This window comes from Alligator mississippiensis, chromosome 16 (genome assembly GCF_030867095.1).
Source record: "Alligator mississippiensis isolate rAllMis1 chromosome 16, rAllMis1, whole genome shotgun sequence".
Taxonomy (NCBI): Eukaryota; Metazoa; Chordata; order Crocodylia; family Alligatoridae; genus Alligator; species Alligator mississippiensis.
This window is the reverse complement of record NC_081839.1, coordinates 10,102,501-10,127,414: the sequence shown is the minus strand read 5'-3', so window position 1 is coordinate 10,127,414 and position 24,914 is coordinate 10,102,501. Positions and strand designations below refer to the sequence as shown.

General features: G+C 46.2%; 1 protein-coding gene across 1 annotated transcript in view; it reads right to left on the bottom strand.

Moving 5' to 3' along the window:
* Positions 1 to 303: 303 nt before the first annotated feature.
* RAB11B (RAB11B, member RAS oncogene family) overlaps positions 304 to 24,914 on the bottom strand; it is a 26,366-nt gene continuing 1,755 nt past the window's right edge. Inside the window, exons 2-5 of the mRNA XM_006275424.4 lie at positions 19,982 to 20,177; positions 15,405 to 15,598; positions 9,180 to 9,260; positions 304 to 6,376 (exon numbers count right to left, since the gene is read on the bottom strand). Coding sequence (XP_006275486.1) covers positions 6,231 to 6,376; positions 9,180 to 9,260; positions 15,405 to 15,598; positions 19,982 to 20,177 — 617 coding nt within the window. The 3' untranslated portion in view covers positions 304 to 6,230. The remainder of the gene's footprint in view (positions 6,377 to 9,179; positions 9,261 to 15,404; positions 15,599 to 19,981; positions 20,178 to 24,914) is intronic.

Below are 24,914 nucleotides of genomic sequence, written 5' to 3'. Positions count from 1 at the left end.
TAGCTGTAACAATGAGAACAACATGATGGGATTTTTGGAACAGTGGAAAAAGTCCATCTATGGAAACTGCCAACTTTGATATTAAGGAATAGAGATGCCACTGCCTACTAGCAGCTCTGTGCTTCGAACTCGGCATCACCAAGAACCTTGTCCCTCCTACCCATCACACCACTGGCAGAAGTCTGTGCTCACGTTTCTCAATAGGGCTGAGGCATCAAAATTGGGATTCATTTGCTTTTGGAACTGGCAAGATCTCAGTCCCTTCTTACTGCTGGGTTTAGAACAGAATTTAGACACACACAATTTGGTTTGGCAATCTTTATATCCACAATACATAATTAACCATGCACAAAAATCAAATGATGCATATATTTACAAAATGAATTGCACTTAACTGAACACAAGAACCATAACTCAAATGTAGATGAAAAGAACCTCTCTTCTTAGTTGCATAAAGGTTCAGTGCTGTAGCCCATAAATCCCAATAGATAACACTACAGAAGATTTTCTGGTGCATTTTGAAATAAATACATACTACTGTAATTAACTGCAATGATGCAGCCCTGGAGATCATTTTTCTGGAAACGCCCCACTGCTCACCATTCTGAGCTACAGAATACTAGGTAATAGTCCTGCTATGGTCTTCTTCAGAAGCCAAGGGTCTAAGTTAAGCCCAGAAGCATAGTCTCAGCTAAGGATAATTTTAACCTTCACTTTCAGTTGCCTGATTCTGCCTTTTTAAAATGGAGATCCCTCTAATTTTAATAAATATATATTTTTTAAATGATTTTACTTGAGTAGAGTGGAAAGGCCTCAGTAGTTGCTATATACATATTAGTAGGTCCGTCTTTCTCATGAGATCAACATGTATGTAGGATAACTTGCTTTTATGCCTGCCACTGCAACATTTGGTACTCACATTCTAGCACAGAAAACAAATCTAAATCAGTGCTTCTCGACCTCTTTATCAAGGAGAAAGAGGTGCCTCAAGGATAAACTCTAGGCGCTTCTCAGAAAATGCCATCTTTTAGTGCTCACTCATTTCTTGACTACAGGAAAATAAAGCAATCCTTCTATAGCAAAGAACTTGGAAATATCACAGCACATCAGAATGGTTTTGATATTGTGGATTCCTACTTTAAATCTTATGAATCATGTTTGTGCACCCAGCAGTGCTAACATCGTGTGGCACCCTTGAAAGGATCTTCTGGCCCCCCAGGGAGCCATGGCACCCTTACTGAGAATCACTGGTCTAAATCCTCTGGAAAAAAAAATTATGAAGTTTTGAAAAACTGGATCAGTTACATGTGGCTTTTTTTGGCGAGTGTTCATTTCAAATAGCAAAAGCACATATCCGTCCACAAAAATAAGCCTAATAACCCCAGCTGAAGGACAAGCTGTTCCGTCAGCGCTAAAGAAATACCTCAAGCCATGGCTTTTCTCTTCACACTTGGATTTATAAAAATGACCAACTACACAAGGACCAACTAAACCAGAGATGCATTGCATCAGTTTTTATAAGCAAAGGGCTTCATCACCTGTAGGCCAGAACAACCCAGCTGTGGTTCAACATGGGCCGGGTGGCTTTGGCAGCAGATCAGCAGGCTGGGGAAGGAGAGCAGGCTGCAGATCACAGCCTGTGCCCCCTCCAGAGCCATGCAGCTGGGAGCTGTGCCCATGCCACTGCTTCTTCCCAGAGCCCCACTCCGATTGTGGTGTGGGTAGTTTCTACCCAGAAAGGAGCTGTGCTGGGGCTGGGGAGCTGGAAGCTGCTTCTACTTCTCCGTGTCCTTCCCTGCCCCCAAATGTTCAGCCCAGCCCCAATGCAGCTCCCCCCCCCTTCTTGGAAGTGGCGCTCGCCCCACAGCCTGGGCCAAAGACCAAGTGGGGACAGGAAGAAGCAGCAGTTTCCAGCTCCCTGGCCCCAGCACAGGCCCTCGCTGCTGAGCCCTAGCACAGGCACAGTCTTGTGGCTCCACAGGTCAGATCTGGTTTGCAATCCACAAGTTGCCTCCCCCTGAAGTAAGCCCTCTGCTTATGAAAGCTTATGCCATACCTCCATGAGCTAAGAGTTAGTCTATGAGGTGCAAACTTATGCTGCCTCCTGCCTGACTTCAGACTAGCAGGACTAACTACCTCTCTAAATACAAAAGGCCTCTTCCTCCCCGGCAGGGGGAAGGGGTATTCATGCTCAAAAGGCATTAAGTACAGTCTATTCCTTCTCCCTAGCAGCAGGGCTGTCAGGCTGGCAAGACTGTCCTGCCAATGCTGGCAAGACTTTCCCCAAGCACCACATAAAGGTATTAGACAGCTACGAGACATTATCACTTCAGAGGTGAAGTCTGTCAAGACAGGCTGTGAGCTCTTGCCTTTCACTTAACTGAATCATGCCTGCAGTCAGCCAGTATGTCCCCTCTGTGACAGAAAAAGCAGGATTTAGAAGTGAGGAGGCTGGGTCCAAATGACCAATTTAATCAGATCCCCCCCCTGCCCCGCGATTGCTATGCTTAGCAAGAAATACTCAGGGTTTACGAGTTTTAAGTTCCCTCCCCCTTCCCAAGAAGCTTAGAGATATTAACTAGTCACTGAATTAGCAGGAGAGGCTCATCATAACCATTGGAGCGCAGAAATAATTTAAACACTCCCTACTCACTTCAGAGCCCATGATTGGATCACCCGCACTAAATGAAGTTTATTTTAATAGTTTTAAATTTTAAAGCTAAAGCTACTCTTAGTATTTGGGTGAAGTGCAGCCTTTTGCAAGATTTCCTTTAGCTTCCACAGTACCTAGTTTCTCTCTGTAAAGGAGCTGCCACTTCTCTGGTCCAGATTTTGCTCAGGGACAGAAAACACTCATCCCACTTGGAAGTGATTTAGGGCACAGCTGGACCCTTTTTTATTTTAATTTGCACTTACACATTTGGAATATGAAACCAATGAAGTTACAATAGGGAGCAATCTGATTCCAGAATTATGAAGCAGCTAAATTGAGCTTTTTTTATGGCAAGGAAGCATAACAAAAAGCCTGGCCTAGCACCCAGTTTATTTGGATGTTGATAACAGCTGAAACAACAGAACGTTTCCTTTATTCCCTGTGCTTGGACCGCCTCTGTATAAATTCCAACAGCAAGTACCTGCAGCTTTTTCTGCTCACGCTAGTCATAATTTTAGAAGAATGTGGGACAATCATAATGTGACATTAGGGTACTTTGAGTCAAAGGAAACCTGGTAAGAAGTTTTATTATTTCTGCATGAGGAGACATTTTAACCAGCCAAAAACAGATTTAAAAAACCAAGTTACATGCCCCTTCTTTGCTGCTAATGGCCTTTAACATAGCTTAAGCAAAATCATCTCATCCCCACCAGAACAGAAGAGTTCAGTGCTCTGCTGCCTTTGCAGACAATTACAGCAACATCTGGGAAATAGGCCATGCTGACGCTCTATTAAAGTAATGACCAACGCAGATGAATACAACCATGTGTACAGCATAGTCTGGAGTGCAGCTATAAAGCCAAGAGGTAAATCCTTTGACATCCATTCTACTGAGGGCTGCTACGCTCAAGAACCATTATGACAAACATCAACGGATCTGCAGCAGAAGGGCAAGGGACAGATCTTTGCCTTTACACTACGGACTAGTTTTCAGCAGCAGTTCCCCCAGGAGAGGCAGATGAGGGACATGACCAGAGGGTCCCAGCTAGACAAATGGTAAGATCCTTTTACTATGGCTTTGAGCCAACTCTTCAAGTCCCACATAAAATTCAGGAGTATGAAAGTTTCCCCTTCATAAACTAAGAATTAAGTCATGCAGCCACCTTCTCAACTCTTTGAAAAAATACAAACCAGAAAAATCCTGGCCAGATAACAGTGGAGAAGAAGAAGGGACAGGGAAAGTCACCTTTAGAAACAAAGGGTTTTGCAGTGTGAGCATTATATTAGTAACTTATCCCAAGGTTAAGACTGCCTTTTCCTCACACATACCACAGTTAAGTCAGGAACTGGTCTCCAATTCTTTGAGCAGAGAGTTTCACTGAAAGAACTGTTTAAACACAGCAAGGAGCTCAGCTCCCAAAGGGGCTACCTGCTCTTGAAAGTAAGATAATTTAAGCCTCTAAGAATCTCTCTCTATGTAGTCCATTATAAGATCATCTCAAATACTGACCACAAATCACAGGCTGGTTAGGGCCACACCACAAGGGGAAAGTCCCAGTTCAAATTTGCTAGCAATATTATTCTCCCCAAGATATTGGTGTTGAGTGCTGAAAGTGCTTCCAGTGTCGAGTTGGCAGGGACTGCACCCCATGATATGAAGGAGGGATAAAATGCCTTCACTACTGAATGGGGATTGTGCATCCGCTGCTCAGAACAAATGCTTGTTATTAGCCAAGGTTTGTGCAGTAGAAAAGAGAAGGAAACTTTAAATGGAGTAGTAAAGTTATGAAGTTCTAAGACTACATGAACCCTCAAGCTTTAACCTCTGGCCTTCTACATGCACTACACAAGAAAATAAATGCATTTGATAGGACATTTTATAAAGAAAAGCCACCGGGAGTTAACCGCCCTTAAATTTTATTACATAACCACACACAAACAGTCAAAACTGGAATGTCAACTTTCCCCCTCATAAGCACAATTTACAGTTTTAATTTCACTTTGCATCATAAAATCAACTCACTGACATGCAAGATAATATCTGTCAAGTGAGGCATGGTCTCAGAATTTGGAAGCCATACAGAACAAAAGTTTGCTGCAAACCGCTTTAATTATCTTTCAGAAAACAGATGGTGCTCCCAACTCTTCCACTGGATAATTTCACCTGGTTTCTGTCAATACATCACTCAGTGTTTACTGCAAGGTAGCAATAGTACAAGGGCTAGTGACTAATGCAAAAGTCAGAGAGGATTTTCTGAAGCTAGCAAGAGACTGACTACTACCCAAACTTGTGATAAAAGACTTCCCATTCAGCAAAACAGAAGGTATTATAGTTGTTAGCCCTGCTGATGACAGATATCTGCTACATCAGGTAAGAGTACAATCATTTGAAGATTACAGCTTGCAGCTCAGGAAACAGAGTAAGAGGGAAGTAACAGGTTTGGGTATATTACATATAATCTTATACATTTTAGTTAGAGGTCAAGAAAAAAGGATTATGCACAAAGGTAATGATGAAAGATAACAAAAAGAAAAATGAAAGATGCTACAGATCTGCGTAAGTCTTACAAAATGTATAAAGTATTTGTTTCTCTACAATGACCAAAACCTTACAAGTGCAGGTATATATACACATGACATGAAAATATTGCTTCACTCACTCAAATGGGTTAAGAAGAGACCTAGAGAAAAAGCAGCATGCAAAAAAAAAAAAAAAGTTCTGGGACTAGAGAGGATTTCTCTTTTGGACACTAGCCTACAGTACAAAATGAACCTAGATCTACAAGTTGCAAAAAGGTTTTAAAATCAATATGCTGGCATTTACTGTACATTAATGTTAATTGTTTAACAAAGCCAAGAATAAATATTAAGCCACTTCATACAGCCTGCACATAGCTGCATAGGCATCCATGGTGGCAAAGAATGCAATGCAGACATACTAGATTGTTCCCAAACAAAACAAAATTAAGACTAGAGAAAGATTTCCCAGGCAGGAAGCAGTAAACTACACAGCCAGACTAACTGCATTTGGGGGATTTATAAGTAATGTTACTCTCAACAGCTTTCTTATGTGTGCGCAGCTACTAATAACCTCACTGTGATACTTCATCAGGACAGAAAACAGAATGTTTGGTAGAACAGTTACCTTCTTAATTTCTCCCCAATGATTAAAGGGAACACATGGGACTGAAAAACCTGACTATCAGAGAAAACTAAGTGTAGTTATTTCTTCAACTGTTATAATCAAACCCCCATTCATCCTCCCCCACAAAAAAAAAAAAAAATACATTTGAGGGGAGTTTCATGGGGTGATATCCAGCAGCAGATGTTCCACCACAAACATGTCCATCAGATCAGTGCCTACATTTCAAGCCCAGAAGTCATCACATTCAAAGGGAATTTTAGGGATGAGGGAATGTTAGCCCTACAATTAAAGCTCTAGGATGAAAGGAGGAGTTTGGAGACAGGATGTGAAAAAGGAACAGAGGGAGTCACTGAATCACAGGAGATAGGAAGTGCACATAAGTTCCTAACTGAAACACAGACAAAGAAAGGGGCACAAATCATCTAGAGAAGGTCACAGATTCTGACAGCACTGGAGTTTGTTGGATTTCTGTCCATCGGTGGTTGGTGGGACGCTGATATCAACCACGTTGTTACCAGGAGATTCATCATGAGCAGATCGATCTGCAATTTGCTTCTGCGAAACAATGCGGTAGATTTCTGTAACCAAGAACAGACTTGTTATAGCCTAGACAGACATTTCCTCCAGCAAGATGTATGCAAGGACTATAAAATACTCCCAGGGGAGATGGTAGAATTCACTGCTGAGGGGAGTTGAACGTAAATCGGGGAACTACTACAAGCAATCTAGTTCCCCCAACCCTGGTGCTTACCCACCAAAAGTTCCATTACAACCAGAGAAGGCACTTGTTATCTTTATGATAAAAGTTTACATTGTGATTAGGAGAACACAAAAAAAAGTCTCTTCTAAGCCCAAACACACTTGCTGGTTCTCATCCCACGATATATGGTGCAGGATAAAAACACTCATTGACAGCTCAAAACCATTTTATTTATTTATTTATTTATTTAATTAGCTTGCTTATTAGCAGGGATCCAGGCTTTCCGTTTCTGGTGGAAAATAAGAGTGAACCACAGATTTTACCTTTTACTGAACGCAAACACGGATTTCTCGTTTTTACCAGAGAAACCCACAGATTTTGCAGAGTTCCGTGCAGTGGCAGAGCTCCAGGCTGCAGGGAGCTGGGATGAAGGCAGTTCATATGCACGTACATGGCCTCAGGCAGCCTGAGAGCAGCTCCAGCAAGTAAGTGGGAAGGGAGAGGGGATTGGAGGCCCCTGCAGGGAGGGAAGGTGCTTGGGGCCACAATGTGCAGCTGGAGGGCCACAGCAGGGAGCAGGATGGGGCCGTGGGTGGCTTGTCCGGGAGAAGGGGTTGGGGAGGGCCAGCTCCCTGCTGCCATGCGCACTCCCGAGGGGCAGGGGTACCTGCACCCTCAGATCTATATGGGGGGGGGGGGGCAGGCACAGGTTGCAGGCTTAGGCTCCCACCCCACTTCCCTCCCCTGGGCCCTCCGCAGCCCAGAGGACACGACCCGGTGCGGCAGGGAACAGTGGAGCCGTGAGCTCCGTGCTGCCCTGGTGATGTGCCTCCTGCGCGCAGGGCTGCCATGAGGGCAGCAGTGCGGGGTTGCACCTCTCAAAGCAGTGGTGCACACAGGAGGTGCATTGCCAGGGCAACACGGAGCTCGCCGTGGCAAGGAGATCCCCGTGCAACTCCCCTGTTCCCTGTCCTGCTGGGTTGCACTCACTGGGCTGCAGAGGCCCCAGGGAAGAGAAGCAGGGCAGAAGCCTGCAGCCTGCACCTGCCCCGTGTACAGATCTGGGGGGCAAGGGTCCACCCCGTCGCTTGGGAGCGCGCACAGTGACAAGGAGCTGCCCCCCTCCCTTCCACTACCCAAGCCCACAGGAGGCAGCAGCGGAGAATGGGAGCAGGGTCCTGCGGACCTGGATTCATAGCCCTGGCAGCTGGGGGTCCCCCTCCAGCAGGGCTGGGGGAGCAGGGGCTGTGGGTGGGGGAGTGAGAGGTACCAACAGGGCCAGGGGGCTGTGGGGGGGTTAATTTTAATCATGGATTTGGGGGGGTTTATTAAAGAAACTGCAATTTTTTTAAAAATCAGGGAAAACTAGGTTCCCTGCTTATTAGATAATCATATTCCTCTGTCCTGTAATAAAAAAGTCATGGAACTAAAACTTTAAAGCAACTTATTCTGTTCTTTAAGCCAACTCTTTCTCCAATGTTCTGCTTGATACAAAGGATATGGTTGATTTTACTACAAAATCTTATGTGAACTATAAGGCATAAAGATTAATTCAAAGATCACCTTATACCTAATGGAACACAACCCTGCCTTAACAACGAATGCAAAACCCACAACCTTCACTAGTACTACAATATACACTGCTCACAACAAAGCCACCAGGATCCACAGACCCCATGCATCTATTCCAAACTGCAGCATCTCAAATGCACCAAATGCCTTCATGGAAATTATATGGGTGAAACTAGACAAAAACTACTGTACTTACTCAAACAGAAGATGACCCTGATAAGACACCCTCCCTCAATAGTTAGATTCTGTATATGGGAAATTTACAAATTTGTTGCATCTTTCCAGGTATAGAATCTAATTATTGGATGTTTGCCTTGAGTTTGTTCCCCTCCCACTGCTACAGCAGAGAAAATAGATTTGGGGATCAGGTAGCCCCATTGTTCTCTGCTTCCCCCGCCCCAACTTTTTCCCTTAGCAGCCCCTACCACCTCTCCTTATGGTCAGATTCTGCTCTCCCTGACCACAAAGTGAGGAGCAAATTTGAAAACAATAACTTTGAAATCAAAGATAGCTGTAGCAATCTGCATATCAACTAAGCATGACTACAAAATCCATGGACCATTGGCCAAACATGCAGTTTTATTATTTTTGTTTTAATTCTGTGTCTCAGGCCAAATTAGCCAAATCAGTTCTGAACTCCATTGACTGACAAGAGCTCAGTCATTCAGGTCTGTGTGGTGCTACCATCAGCAAGTATCCTACCTCCCAAACTCAGTCTTGGGTTTCAGATGCTCCTAAATCCACGGCAGGCATCTTATGTGCAAGCCCCAAGCATGGAAGTCTTGGAGTTCAGATGCAATACAAACTATGCATGATATTAGTCCAAAGCCAAAGGCTCATGATTTACTGCATAGTTCACTCGGCAATTTATGAAGCCAAACCTTTCCACGTCACTTTGGCATGACAAATGAGCCTGAGAGTAGAAGACTTGATACATACTATACCATTAGTCCCAATGCTGCGAGTCAAATGCATGAATTAAGGATGAGAAACAAAACTGCCATTTATAAGCTGGATTCCTTTTAGTGACATACTTCACACGAACTTCCCCCACCTTACAAAACTCTCTAGTGTGCCATACTTCCAAAAATCCAAAGATGAAGTCATACCTGTAAGAATGTTCTTGAAGGCTTCTTCTACATTTGTTGAATCCAGGGCAGACGTTTCAATAAAAGATAAGTTATTTTTTTCTGCAACAAAGAACAAGTAAATCAGACGCTTAGGCATAGTAACTGAAAGTGTTGCCCTCAAAACAAGTTTTTTGTTTTAAAAACTGCCAGGGCCCTAAGTCTCATCTTCTGTGTAAAGTTGGGAGGAGTCAAAAATATTCTTTCAAATGGCTACAGCAGCCCCTTTTATTTTATTAGAAGCACTATTAGCAGCAAAAGGAGTTGCTGCCTCCATGACTGCTGTCCCCACCTCCCTGGCCCAAGCATTACCCCCCGCTTGGCAAAAGAGCCTTCAATAGAGTCCTCCCCCTCTGCACAGTATTATTTCTCAAAAACTTCCAACAGCAGCATGAAACTACCATTGTTTTGTGGTTACCAGCAACACAGATGTGCCTCTGAGGAAGAACACAGGACTGATCATGTAGACTGATAGTTCTGTAGGATTCATGACTAGGAAAATGCAAGACTTGTATGATTGCACCTCCAAATAACAATAAATTTCCAGAGACAGAATACACTGGAAGGTACAGGAAACTAAAATAAATTGGAGGGTCTTCCCAACCAGATTGTGTACCACCATTGCCATGAGTGTTTAAACACAGGAAAGAAGATTTACAGAATTACCTGCCAAATCAAGACTGAACTTGTTTCAAGAGGTTACAGTGCAGAGCCTGCAGACGCGGGGGGCGGACGACACAAACAGACGGACAACAATTTTCAGTTCCTGTATCACAAGTGACACAGGCTGTCTGTATGTGTGGGACATGTGGCAGACTGCAGCAGCACATAGGCCAGGGAGCAGAAAGAAGGGCAACAGATCAGGCAGGTGAAGGGGATCAAAGTGGCACTCAGTGGGCATGTCCACACCTGCAGCAGCCTGAATAGAAGTGGTGCAAATTTGACCCAGGGCTTTTTGCCTCAGTACACATGCACAATTTGCTCCACAATGAAGTGCCACTTGGGGCAAAATAATCCTGCCTGGCTCCTCCCAGATCTGCAGCCAGGAGGAGCTGGAGCCCAAGGCCAGCACCTGTGCTGTCCCCAGCAGTGTAAGAAGCTGCCTTGTCCTGGCTCCATCAGTACAAAAAGCTGCCCTGGCAAGTAGCTCAGGGCTACTTGCTCTCAGGAGTTTCTGAGGCCCAGCCTATTGGTACCTGGGGACACTACGCCTCGTGCCAGCTGGACTGCCAAAGCAGCCCTGAGAGTTCCCTGCACCCTTTACCCACTGCAGCAGTCTAGCAGTGGGGGCTGCTGCCTGGCTGTGACCTACTGCACACCTGCCAGACGCGGATGGGGACTGCATGGCCAGTAGAGGCATCTGCCCCTCTGGGCCAGCTGCCAGTGGGCTGCGTCTGCAGAGTTGGCCTCTGTGCAGCACTGTGCTATGGGTGCCCCCTGTCCGGCCATCTGGGCAGCTATCGCCTGGAAGATGTTCCAAGTGTGGTGGCCTGCTTTGAACTGTCAAAGCATGTCCTCCTGACCCCATTTGGCCAAGTCAGCCACAGCCAGCTGGGTCCAAGGTGCCAGCTCTAAGCAGGCAGGGTCCTGCCACTGGCCTCCCTAGCAGGAATTCTGGTGTTCCCTATTGGAAAAATGAAAAATCCCCAATTAAAAAAAAAAATCCCAAAGTCACTCTGTAAAATACCCACAATCCATGTTCCTCCACAAGTAACAAAAAAGACCAGTATAAAGAGAGAGAGAGACACACAGAGACAGCGATCAGTTGGACAATGTTTTATTATTTATATATCTACAGTGTTAAAGCAATGTGGAAGCCTACCAGTGTCTCCATCATAATAAAGTGAACTCTAAATACATTTTTCATGAATACATGAAAATATATTTTGCTGCCCTCCCACAAGGGCTATGCCCGCCCACCCCCACAAGGCCCACATGCCCCACCTCAGCCCCCGATTGCTGCCCCACCTGGCCTCATCCCCCGCCAGCTGCTGCAGCCCCCCGATGGCTGCCCCCCCCAGGCCCCCCCCCTCCCACTGGCTGCTCTGCCTGGCCCCATCCCCCATTTGCTGCCCTAGGTTCCCATAGCTACCCCCCCCAACCCATCCCCCACTTGCACCCCCAAGCTCCCATGGCTGCCCCCCCTGGCACCTTCTTAAAAAAGAACCCCAGGCACCTTCTAAAAAAGAAAAAAAACTGAACCCCACCGCCCCAAAAACAGAAAAAAAAACCCTGAAAAAAGCAGTCTCTACTTACCCTAGAAGCAGGGGTTGGGGGGGGCTCTGGGGCCTCCTGGTAGAGCCCACCCTGGGCAGCACAGGGCAGCAGGGGACAGGAGGGCCCGGGCTGGGGCCGCTGGAGCTGTCCCTCTGCCCCGTGCTGTGCAGGTGGGGCCCCAGTGATACAGACTACAGCTGGATTGCCGGTAAGCGCTCGGGGGGGGGGGGGGGGGGGGGCGGGGGGGGTGTTGTTGTTTGCAGCATGGGGAACATTTTTTTGTTCCCACATGTGCCTCTTGCCCCGTCTCAAAGGGGTCTGAGATGGAGCAAGAGGCATGAGCACACTCGTCTGGATGCGCCCATTGAGTCTGTGAGGCTTACCTTGTGGCATGCCAGCTTAAAAATGTTGGCTCCCACTGCACTCAATGTTTAAATATCTCATGTAGATTAAATGAAAATGGTAGCAAGCGGGAGAGCAAAACAGAATACTGGACTTCATACCCAGAGTTTCTGACTCCGTTATAGAGGGGCTTATATTGAAATGGTTCAGTATTTCTAGAAAATTTAGATCTATCCACCAACTTACAATCTTCAGTTCAGGGGATTTACACTAATAGAGAGTACTGGTATAAAGACAAATACATATTTTTAACATTTTTAGGCAAGCGAGTATAAAGTTCCCAAAGGATTTCTAGAGGTTGTACATTTAATTTTAAGCTTAAAAATTTAAGATTAATTAAGTTTTTTAAAAAGTGCATAACAGGGATAAGTATATACCATCATACCAGTAGGAAGGGGTAGACAAAGCCTTCTTTAAGCACCTGATTGAAATTTCCAAACAGATGTGGCACATGACAGATTTTAATTATTGGGACATCTGCGGGGGGGGGGGGGGGGGGGGGGGGGGGAACATAGCAGTGCTCAAGCAGTCCAGCAAATTCTTGGAAAATGAAAGAGAACTTTTTGATACAGATGGTAGACAGACCAATTATGGGGGAAACTTCTCGCAACTTGCTGGCCACAAATAGAGAAGAACCAGTTGGGAATGCAGAGGTAGAAAATAATTTGGTTGACTGCGATCACAAAATGAGAGATTTCAAGAACTTAAGGAGAGGAAGGAAGGAGAGCAGCAGAATAAAGCCACTGGACTTCAAAAAAGCAGACTTTAACAACCTTGGGGAACTGTGGGGCAAGTCCCCTAGGAGGCAAGTCTAAAACTCAAAAAGAAATTTTACAAAGGGAAAAACTTGGTCATAGTACTAGGAAAGAGTAGTGGACAGAAGAAAATATAGGAAAGCCAAAGGCACAAATTTGAGATCCAACTGGCAAAGGACATAAGAAGCAATTAAAAGGATTCTACAAGTATGTCAAAGAGTACAAGGGAGACTAAAAAAAACATAAGTCCTTTACAGGATGCAGAAGGCAGCCTAGTTACAGATGTTGCAGAGAAGGCTTAAGTTTTTAATGCTTTTTGACCTCAGTCTTCATGAATACATTTAACCACCAGAAGGTGAGAGCAGTTGGCAGCAAAGATGGGGAAAGAGACAACTAGCCTGCAGCGCTCAGTTGTGGCTCTGAGCCAGATGAATGGCACTAGGCCAGTATGCAGGTTCAGAAGGGGCCCCATGCACCAGGACCAGTCCCCACGCAAGACCACAGCCTGCAAGGCTCTCCACAGAACCAGGGGGAGCCCTGCAGGTTGGATGACAAAGCACTGGGGACCGGATCTGGCTCACTGCCTAGAGCGGTGGAAGAACAGAAGTTAGGGATTACCTAGGGAAGCTAAGCAGTTAAGTGTACAAGGGCAGATGGGATACACCCTAGGGTATCAAAGCAATGAGGGAATTGCAGAGCCACTGGCTATCCTCTTTGAGAACTTGTGGAGGTCAAGAGAGATGTAGTGAAATTGGAAAGAGCCCAGTGCAGATCAACAGAAACAATTAGAGGCCTGGAAAGCATGATTTATGAGAAAAAAGGTGAAAGAACTCAAGTTATTTAGGCACATGTGTAGATGCTGCCCCGGCTGGCTGGGGCACATGGGCACTTCAGTATAGCTATACAGATAGTCGATTACTGACCAGCCATATCGGCCGATACAGATCCAATTGCCGATATGCAGCTTGGAGAGCAGCATCTAGTTGGTAAGTGTTGGGGTGAAGGGGCATGGGGGAGGGAGATCGAGGCCCCCTGAGGTGAGGGAGGGAGCAGGGCTGGGGCAAGGGCAAACACTGAACAGACAATGTAGGGTGGGGCATAGGATGAAGCCACAGCTTGTTGGGCGGGGGGGGGGGGGGAGGGGAGGGAGTGCTGTGTGTGGCTCCCACTGCTGCACACACCCCTGGGGGAGGCATGGGGCATGTGCCCCCCAGATCTGTGTGGGGTGAGAGCAGGCCCGGGGGTGGGGGCCTTGAGCCACTCCAAAACTTGCCTTAGTCCTCCCTCCCCACACTGCCACCTGCCCCACCCAAGTGCAGCTGCCAGGAAGAGCCCAGCACAGCTCCAGCCCACAGCAGTTGCCCACCCTTGTCTTGTTCTCTTCCCCCGATCTGTGTACATGCCCCCCCAGGGATGCGCGCAGTGGTGGGAGCCACCGCTCCCCTCTCCACACCCTGGAGGGACCACAGCTCTGTCCCATGCGCCACCCCGGCAGCGTCTGCCCCAGTCTGGAACTCCCACCCTCACCGCAGGGGCCTCAATCTGCCCCTTCCTCCACAGACTTATCAGCTACACACTGCTCTCCAAGCTACCAGGCTGCACTCCCAGGTGCGTGCATGTTGCTGCAGCACACATGCACACGGCATTTATCAGTGACACTAATCAGCCAAAAAAAGCCAACTGCCAATAAACGTTCATTTTTCTTTTTATCAGTGCCGATACGATATGGACCAACGTATTGGTGCACCTCTATTGTTTTGCATTTAAACACACACACGCCTTCTGCGTGCTCTCACCTTTGATGAAGGCAGTGGTCATGCATGTTGCCCCCCCTGCAGCCCTGCTTCCCATGCAGCCCATGCTGCCATTCTGGGCAGGTGGGGCAGACCCACGTGCAGACAGTGATGCTGGGTATGTTTGGAGCCCCAAAGCATGCGATTGCCTCAGCACCAGCGGGGCCCTTGTAGCCGAGCTCCCACAGCTACCAGGGAGAAGTCACTTTTGCAAATACACCTGGTGCCCGGAGGAGTAAAATGTCCCTTGCGTGGCACCTTACCTCACCTGTGCACAGCCTAACATCTCCACATCAGCCTGAGCGCTCAGGTCCCTGCTGCACACAGGGTGGTGCTATGGCAGAGGCAGCAGGAGCTGGAAACGGTCCCTTTGTTGCTAAGTGCGGCATGCTCCGACTGCTCCCCAGCACCCTCTCCCCCCTTCTGCTGCTCACCGGGACCTGTAGTCTGCCACAGGCTCCAGCCGGCAGCGGGTCACTAGGATGCTTGCCACGGTACTCTGAGCACATGGCCATAATTACTGGCTACAGCGACCATGAAAAACCAATAGCTGATAACATTTCTCCTTTTAAAAATCGGTGCCAATCTGATAGCCAGTCGATCTATTGGTGCACCCCTACCCAGGAGCAATAAACTCCAGAGCAATACACTCCAGAATTTACTGCTTTGCATTAATTGCAGCTGTAGATGTGCCCAGTTACTTCAAGGAAAGTTTCTTCTTCATTCTGCCTTTCAAAAACAAAATGTATATATCTTATTCTAGAGCACATTTTCGTGAGAAAATATGGTACTAGCATTATGACAGTCAAGAAACCATACCGCAACTGTTTTTTTTTCTTTTTTGTTATGAAACCAAAGCCTTCATGAGTCAACCTTCAAACATTTTTCCATTCCAGTGTTTTTGTATATGACCCCTTGGAATAAAACATCAACTGAAAGAGTGCCCTTGCCAGAAAAGGCAGAGCAGAATCTACAACATGCTAGCATGCAGAAGTTAAAAAGCACTACCTAAGAAGATAAATTATATATAGTCCACAAACCTGCAAAAGCCCGGGCCTCATCAGTGGGCACAGCTCTCAGATGGCGCAGGTCGCTCTTATTTCCCACCAGCATGATGACAATGTTGTTGTCTGCATGATCCCGCAATTCTTTTAGCCAACGCTCCACATTCTCGTAAGTCAGATGTTTTGCAATGTCGTAGACAAGAAGGGCCCCCACAGCACCTCGGTAATATCTGAAGTCATATGGAATACACTGCTTTTATTATAGGGATTCTACTCAGGATTTCCATAAATGCATTTTACAACAGCTTTGGATTTTTTGTTGTTTTTAAAGAAATCTGAAACATCAGAATGTATAATTCGGGGGGAAGGAGAAGCAGCTATTGGGTACTGTTATTTAAACAGAAGCTCTGCTGCTTCAAAACTGTCTGTTTAAAGAGTAATCAGGTTCCAAAAGGTAAACAAAAGAGTAAAAATTTTTTCCACCAAAAAAAATGTAATTTTTATACAAAACAAGAAAGAACACGGAAACTGCTGTTTTATCTGAAGTGACAGCATGTAGCACTATTCAGTGTGCACTTTAGAAAAAGAACACTGCTTTAGAAGATGATGTGGTCTTTACATAACATCCTTCCACTATGAAAAACAGATCCCAGTACAACGGTTCACAACCAGTGTGCTACGAGACCCCCCCCCGCCTCCCCTCCAGGGATGCTACCGCTACCACAATAGCAGCCAGGTAAAAGTGTCTTGCACACTGAGAGGGCTGTGGCACATGCATGCTCTTATCTGGGTTCTTGGAGCACACTAAAGCAGGCAGAAAAGCCAGCTTGTGCCCCAGCCCTTTTTTCCTCTCGACAGTCCCCGCTCCACACACACTCCTCCCAGAAACAAGAGCACACAGGACAGTTCCATCTACACTGTGCACCTTTCTGGGAGATGCTGTGTGGGTCAGACCAGGAAGAGCTCTAGCACAAGTGGGCTCTCCTGCCCGCTTTAGAGACCTATCAGAACACACTCATGAGACGGGCAGTGGCACAAGTGCTCTCTCCTTTCCCAGTGCCTTGTGCACAAGGCAGTTTTACCTGGTGGCAGCAGCACCCAGTTGGGAACTGCGGAGGTAAACTGGGGCAGCAGCAACAGTGGTTCTGAACCAGGAGTGTCGCTGAATTCAGATAAGTTGGAGAGGGGTGCCATGACTTAAAGGTAGAAAACCACCATCCTAGGAAAACACCAGTATTTACTGAAGATTTTTCTATTCCCTGATTCTTTTTTCCTTTTTTTTTTTTTAATTAAAAAAAATGAGGATCTATGGGCTACCTACCTAGGCCCTTTCCCTTGGCCTTTTATCCCAGGAGCCAATTTACTCTTTCAAAAGAGACCTGTTTCAGCAGCATTTCAATTCAGTTTCTTTCATAAAAAGGTAGATGTTTAAATGTTTGCAGTAACAGGTAAAATTGGGAAAGGTCAGAAAATGCTAAGAAAAACGGGCAACTGGGGAAGTGGCAATTTCTAACTGCCATTCACTCTGAGGTGTGAAGAGAGATATTTGCAAGAGCGGTCTCAAATGAGCCTTGCCTTTCTCCCACCCTCATCTTAACACAGGATTATTTGTGCAAGACTTGGGTACAAGGACCAAACACTATACCACCAGTACATACCCAACGCACTATAAAAGGTCCATCTAATCAGAATCCTGCACTGGATGGCCAGTATCCCAACCATACTCATTTTCTTCTGTCAGTTCATATTCCTCCAATCTGTCTTACATGAAAGACAATGACCATGGGTAAAATTTCAAGGATCTCAGAAACAGATATTTAGGGGACTATGCCCAATGCCTATAAGCCGAGGTTTTCAAAGCTGGCTTCTACTTTCTGACCACCCACCTTAAAAGATACTCATGACCCAATCTTCAATACAAGTGCAGCAATAAAGATTTTTGGGGCTGATACAGATGGCCGATTATTAACGAGCCATATCGGCTGATACCGAGAATGGTTGCTGATATGCAGCCCAACATCTTGGAGAGCAGCGTTCTACTGGTAAGTCTGTTGGGGGGGGGAAAGAGGAGTGGGAGAACACATTAAGGCCCCTTCAGCGAGGGTGGGAGTAAGACTGGGGTTGGGGCAGGGGACAGAGCCAACTGCTCGTCTTGGGGGTGCAGGGAGGGGGGGATGGCTGCGGCCACTGTGCATACTCCCAGGGAAGGAATAAGGTATGTGTGCCCTCGGATAAGTGTGCGGGATGAGGGTAGTCTGCCACTGCTGCTGCGGACTGGGGTACAAGGTGGGCTGCAGACACCCTGGAATTAGCCACAGCCCCCACGATTCATCCCTTGCCAGCACTGCCACCTACCCTGACCCAACCCCCCCACCGGGAAGAGCCCAGCAGCACTCCCAGCCTCAGCCCCAGGCCACAGCGGCAGCTGGGGATCTCACCCCACGCGCAGATCTGGAGGGCACACTCTCCCCGTGTCTCCCTCAGGGGTGCACACAGTGGCAAAAGTCCCCCTAACCCCCCCCCCCCCCCAACACGCCGCTCGTGACTCCATCCCATGCCCAGCTAAGGCAGCACCTGTGCCAGCCCCACTCCTTCCCTCACAGGGGGACCTTGATCTGCCCCCGCCATGCCCCTTCCCTCCTCTACAGACTTACTGGCTCTCCAAGCTGCCAGACTGCACTCCTGGCCACATGCATGTGGCATTTAAAATCGCCAATATTATCAGTCACATCGGCCAAAAAAAAGCCGATTGCTGATAATGTCTTTTTTCCTTTTATCCGCGCTTGTATGATATGGACTGATGCATCTGTGCACCTCTAATTATCAGAGGTACTGTACAATCATAGTCCCAAAGACTTAAAAACACATTTGTGGTTGCTCAATAACCCTAACAATCAGACACAAGAATCAAGTTGGATAGTCAAATCCCCACCTTTTAAAAGTTTTTTGGCCAAACATCAGAACCAGATGATACAACACCCATTTATTAACAGAGAGTAGGGATGTAAATGGTTAAAACAACAATTATGTTTAGACCATGTGCCACTTACCTTTTAGTGATTTCCAGCAGGAATGACCCCAGCCCCTTATGTCTTCTGCACGTGCCCAGCACTGTGTGGGCCCCAAACTGCTGCAAGGAGCCACAGGCAGGGGCAGCGGGTGCGGCAGAGCCAGGTGCTGCCCAGCTGCAACTTCCCTGTGTCCCCACAAACGGGCTGGGGTTGCAGACTTCTCCTGCACCCAGATCCCACCACCACGGAGAGGGAGGGAGGTGCTGGTCCCTTCCACAGGGGTCAGCCAGGGCCTTCCCACTGCAGCAGCAGGACTCCCAATCCCACAGAAGGTCTGCCTGGCTCCCCCACAGCAGTGGGGCCGTGGCAAGGTGACCAGCTACCCACACCTCCTGCCATGTTTATGCCGCCACGGTCAAGGACATTCCTGGGGGGCAGTGCATAGCAGAGCTGCACAACAGGGATCCTGGGGGGAGCATCAGGGCTGCAACAGGAGCCTCAGGAACACCCAGGGGCTGCAGTCACCACATGAGGGGCTGGCAGCAACCCCTTACACCTAGCGTCACCCACTGCAGCTGCCATGACACCTTCTCAGGTGGAGCCAGCCATGTGCTCAGCCCTATCGCAGGGCTGGATCAGACCCCGTGTGGCCCCAGTACCAGCAGCAGGAAGGGGAAGGATGCAGTGCACCCTGTGGATGCTGCCCCACCGGGACCAGACTCTGGCTTGCCGAGGGAAGGCCTGGCCCAGCAGCATAGAGGAGCCCCCCAGGTCAGGGCCACAGCAGCATGAATGTAGCAGGAGGCTCAGGGAGCCTGTCATCTAGCCTGGGCCCCGCTGCTGCGGTGGGCCTGGGAGTCTCGCTGCTGTTGCAGGAAGGCCCTGTGCAACCCCCGGGGGGTCCCAGCACCTCCCTCCCTCTCCTTGGGATCTGGCCACAGGTGAGGTCCACAGCCACAACCCCTGCCCATGGGAGCGAGGGGAAGCTGCAGCTCCTCAGCTGGGCAGTACCCCCTAGCAAGTCAGCCACATTTGCCACCCCTAGCCCACAGCTCTACGCCAGCAGTGTAGGGCATGCACAGCACTGGGCACACAGTGAAAGTGGCTGGGGCCACGGCCATCCTGCTAGATGTCACTAAACTAGGCATGTGCTATCAGTTAACCATTTAATTAAAGGAAGTTAAAGGGATAGGTTTAAAAAAAAAAAAAAAAGATATTTACATCCCTAATGGAAACCAATAATATAAACATTCATGGTTTGAAGGCAACCCATCAAGGCAGCAAAAGAGTAAGAATTTTTTGGGATTTCAGATTTACCTCACGGGAGGAAAAAAAAGAAAAGAAAGAAAGAAGCTACTTTTGCTTTGTTGGAATGAGGCTGTTTTAAAAGTTCTTCTTTGTTTCCATCTAGATCTTAAATAAGTCTTTAAGTCTTTCCATCAAGACTTAAAACTATTCCCTTTTTTATGATGCAGGCAGATTAGGGGTGTGGCTTTAAACCTGAGATCTTTTTTCAAGCAACACTACCAATAGCAGAAATGGTGCTAGCAACCTGAAAAGAAAGAAAGAAAGAAAAAAAATGTGGTGCAAAGTAGTGCTTACGCTGAGGTGATGGCACGGTATCGTTCCTGCCCTGCAGTGTCCCAGATCTGTGCTTTTATCGTCTTCCCATCCACCTGGATGCTCCTGGTGGCAAATTCCACCCCAATGGTGCTCTTACTCTCCAGGTTGAACTCATTGCGTGTGAAACGTGATAGGAGATTACTCTTCCCAACCCCAGAGTCTCCAATCAACACAACTGAAAACAAACAAACAAAAAACCCACTGTTTCCAAATTCTTACATTAAGATTTATTGAGGGAGTTACCTACGCAATCTCTCATAGCAGGAGAAGAAGTTTATCACGTGAAGCATCAAAAAAACCCCTTAAACCAAGGAAATGCCCACCGTCTGTATCAGTGGTGGCTTCTGAGCCAGAGCCGTTAACATTGGTACTGCGCCCCCATTGCCAAATTCCAACACCCGTTGACAGCCCTGCAGGCTGGATGACAGCCTGGTGTGCCACATTACTACAGTGCAAGCGTTTGTCCCATAGCTAGGTCCAGCACACATGAGTCTCTCCACAAACAGATCCAGCCCCACACTACTCATCCAATCCCCAGGACCAGAAGGCTGAGCAACACTGATCTGTACAAATCAGTTTTTCTTTTGTTACAAGAGTCCTTAAAGTAAATGATTATTTGCAATCTCATTAGCGCATCACGCAATACATGTTTCATTCTAATAACATTCCTGATCCGTAGGGACAAAGGAAATTCACATAAAGGTCAGTAATACAAAAAGGAGTCCATACAATCAAACGTTTGCCTTTATGAACAGGATCCGAAATAGACCCGCTTTCCTCTTTAGAAGTTAATCGGAAAAGACAGTTTCTAGTAGGCTTTACTGTTAATTGTGAAAGACTGGGAGAAACCCCTGACTCTACAGAACAATGTGCCAAACAAACAGAGAAATGACATAAGTAGCACTGAAGATATATTTACCACAGTCCACAAGTTTTATCAGTTTTGCTAAAGAAAATTACAGCATGAAAAAAAAAAAATGTATTGGCACAAAGACTTCTAGTACACATGCAACTTTACAATAACGGAGATTATCCAAGGTAATCATGCTAGCAGCATCCTGGATCAAACCAAAGGGAACAACAAGCACTCTCAGTGAATGGTTTTTAACTCTGGAATGCACTTCCTGTTCACTTCAGCACAGATCTGTTGATCTTCCTACCTTATTATAAGACCTGTTTTTACAGACATTTCCTGAAGGCAAGCATGGATGAGCTGCAGGTGGGGGGCAGCACTGGTTTTAGAGAAATCCAGGGCATGAAGCACTCAGTTTGTAAGAATGTACTCCCAGTCCACAGGATGGATGTTTGTTGGGTAACCTATTTATTTCTCACATTCCTGTGTTTTGGTATTAAATCATAAGTTTTACATGGGGATCAAAAACTGGTCTGAGGAGCACATGCACCAACTCCCTTCATGGCCTGTTTCATATCTTGGGATCCCACAGAGACCATATTAGCAAATTAACACAGTTGTTTTGGAGACAGAATAATAAGCCTGTTCCTGAAGTTAATCTATGCTCAGACAATAAACGACTCCGAAGTCTGAGACCAGAAGGCAAGTCAAAGCAGAAAATAATTATGTTATATACTCACTTCGGCTCATTCCACGCAAAAGAAAGGCAGCTGTATGCTGGATAAACCAAATTACTCATTGGGCACTTGGTTCAAGCTAAAGCAGAAAGAAATGCAATAGTCCAGTCTAGAAGTGGACTACTTTTACCATGTGACTTCATAGGTTACTCTTGGGAGGTCCTCATTCAAGAGATAATGGAAACCAGCTTTTCTCTGGCAGTGGGAGATGCAGTTACTGACACCAAACTGACAAAAAGATAAGTTTCAGATACTGCATCAGACTGCTCCAGTACAAAACACTGAAACCTGGCTAGTCAAAATCCAAAAGGCCTACCAACAAATAGCCTGGCCATATGAACGCACATTCCAATAGCAGGGCTGGAAAGGCGATACATGATACTTGAAAAAAGAAAAAAGAATCCAAGTATCTGGATAAGAAAATCCATTTTTTCCTTATAGTTTTGCAATTAATATTTCAATGCTTTTTTTCCCAGTTGCACTAATTTGAACACAATAAACAATTACTAGAGCAAGTTTCCAGTGCGAACTTTTAGAAATATACCCAACTTTAACAAAAAATGAACACAAGGCTGCCAAATTTGTGATGGATGATATAAAGTGTTTTTTATTATTAATAAGCCTACCTTTATTACAGAAACTTAAATTCCAATTAGATTGGTCTATGCAATTTAATAAAAGCTGGAAGCAAAAAGCATACCAAACAACCAATAGTTTCTTGACAGTCAGCACTTCTTGGCTTATACAATTTGAATATTTTGTAAACATTTTTTCTGCTAACAAACACTTTTCTTGTAAGGAAAAAATAAATTTGAAGTTTGCAGCTTGATGACTACAGTATGTTACCTCAGGGACTTTTAGGGGCTATTATAAAATATTAAAGACAATATAATCAGCTCTAAAAAGACCGACCTCAAAATATTTTTTGCGCCATTTATAACTCAAAGCAAAAGGCTATTTTTTTTAAACTGTCCACAGTCCCCAACACCCCCAATTCATTAGAAGCCAGAGTCAATTTTTTCAGCTTTGCATATTAACAAGTTTCAAGAATGACCCTTACTTGCAGTTTTAATTATTCCCTTCCTCCTGATGCAGACTCCAGCTTGTTCTTCTATTGCAGGGCTGTCCAACTTCTAAACAGCCAGGGGCCAAATGTTCCATGGATCATACACCTGTGGGCTGCAGCGCAGTGCCACCTGCTACGCCATAAATGGCCAGGCCAGTTGCCTCCCTTCCCCACACCACATACATGCACCCACTCCCACTGTTACACTGTGCACCTGCCACTTCCAGCTCAGCTTCCAGGGCTCCCGTGCACTGTGCTGCACTGCTGCAACCCTGGGGCACGGCCAGGCAGCACAAGCCAGAAGACCCTGTGGCAGCTGGAGCAATGGGGAAAGCAACAGCTGGGCAGGAGCCCAGTTGGACAGCTGTGTCCTACAGCTGGCTGTGCTAGGCAGTGCTGACTGTGGATAACATTGTTTTGGTAAATAAAAAACCCAAAGAGATCTGACTGTGAAGATGCTCAGACAGGGAAGCTGGTAGCAAGGACATGAACTTAAAAAATAATTTAAAAAAAAAGGGGGGGGGGGGGCGCTAGACAACCTCACTTATAATCTTAATGCAGGGCTGTCCCACTTCTGTGGCTGGGGGCCACAGCCCCCCTGCACCTCTCCCTACGGCACCGTGTGCTCAAGCAGCTCTTTGCGCTACACTATGCACCTAGGTAGGTGGTACACCCCTCCAAGTATGCAGCACCCCACACCACCTGGCCAGTTCACCAGCCACAGGCTGCACCTACTACGCTATGCTTCCCCCTGAGAATCCGGAAGGAAATGCCATGCCCTTGGCTGTTGTGGCCAGGGTGATGGGGAGAAGGGCAACCAAATGGAAGCCTGAAGGCAACAGATTAACCTCTCACATGCTGCACATGGCCTTTGGGCTGACAATTTGGCAGCCCTTCCCCCAAGCATGATATAAACTTAAAATTAGCTAATAAAGTCCGTTTTGTAGAGTATAAGACGACCTTTATGTCGCTATCTCTTCTACATTCCTACCAAAGACAACCACTGCCATATATATAAGATGACCACTGACTCGAGTCTTGTCTTCCACGTAAGGAACCTAAAAACTGCTGTGTAGCAACAGACCACATAGAACTTCCTCATCTATTTGATTCTTCGTATACATATTTCTTTAGCAGATACCGCTCACTACACAAAAAGTCTACTTTACATGTAGCAACATGCAAACAATCCCTTCTTGACATGCTACTCTCCCAACGCCATCTTTTTTAGACTATGTAGCTGCTAGAACAGAGATAGAGAACTCATAAAGCTGCAAAAGGAGTCAGAAGCCAAACAAAAAAAAATATCACTTGACCATTTTTTCAGTGCACCCCTTGCTATTTAGTGCTGGCAGGAAGAAAAGAAGGAAGATGGTTTTGTCCATCACCATATTACTGCCAGAAACAGACCATGCAGAATCCCCAGTTGTTCTCATATAATTACAACCAGCTACATGATTCGTGAGATCCCCAAAGTCCTGCTGCTGGAAAGGAGAAAGTTTTAACTCCACGACGAGGAGATATAAAGCAAACTTTCCCATGTTATTATTTAAGCACTAACCTGGCATATGGGAGACAGCCCCCCACTTCTAAGTCTCCAATTCATCTAGATAAGACAAGGTTTCTCCCCCCACACCTTTCATTTATGCCAACTATGGCAAATACTTAGTAGTACAAATAAAGAAATAATGATCCCTGCCCAAGGAGTTTAATATCAGATCTCAATTTAGATTTTAAAACGTTACTTTTTACAGTGAGACAAGGATTTCTTAAAGTAATATCTTTTATTGGACTAACTGTATAGTTGCCTCTTGCTTAATTCCTGGACGATCGCAGGTATAACATCACTAACACTACCATAAGATTTTATAGTGTCATGGTTCTTTAGAAAGAGCTAGTATGTGCATACATACATATACACACATGCACGCATGCATGCAATTTTTATATAAAAGTAACTTGTTTAATCATTCCTGAAAGGAAAAGCATTATAAAAAATATCAGACTTTTAAGTTTCAGGACACTAAATTAGTCGGAAGGTTAATAGTGGATAGTTGATCTAGACAGGATTTAGTACCACAACCTGGCAGCTTCACACTGAAATCAGCTACATGTAATTTAAGGGAGGTGGGGAAGAAAAAACATTTTTTCAATAATCAGCTACTCTTAGGACTGGAGAGTTTGCTCTCATTGGGCTCCTATACGTATGCAAGGAGCTGGCTCCGATGTGCTGGAAATCCTGGATTAATCGAGTCT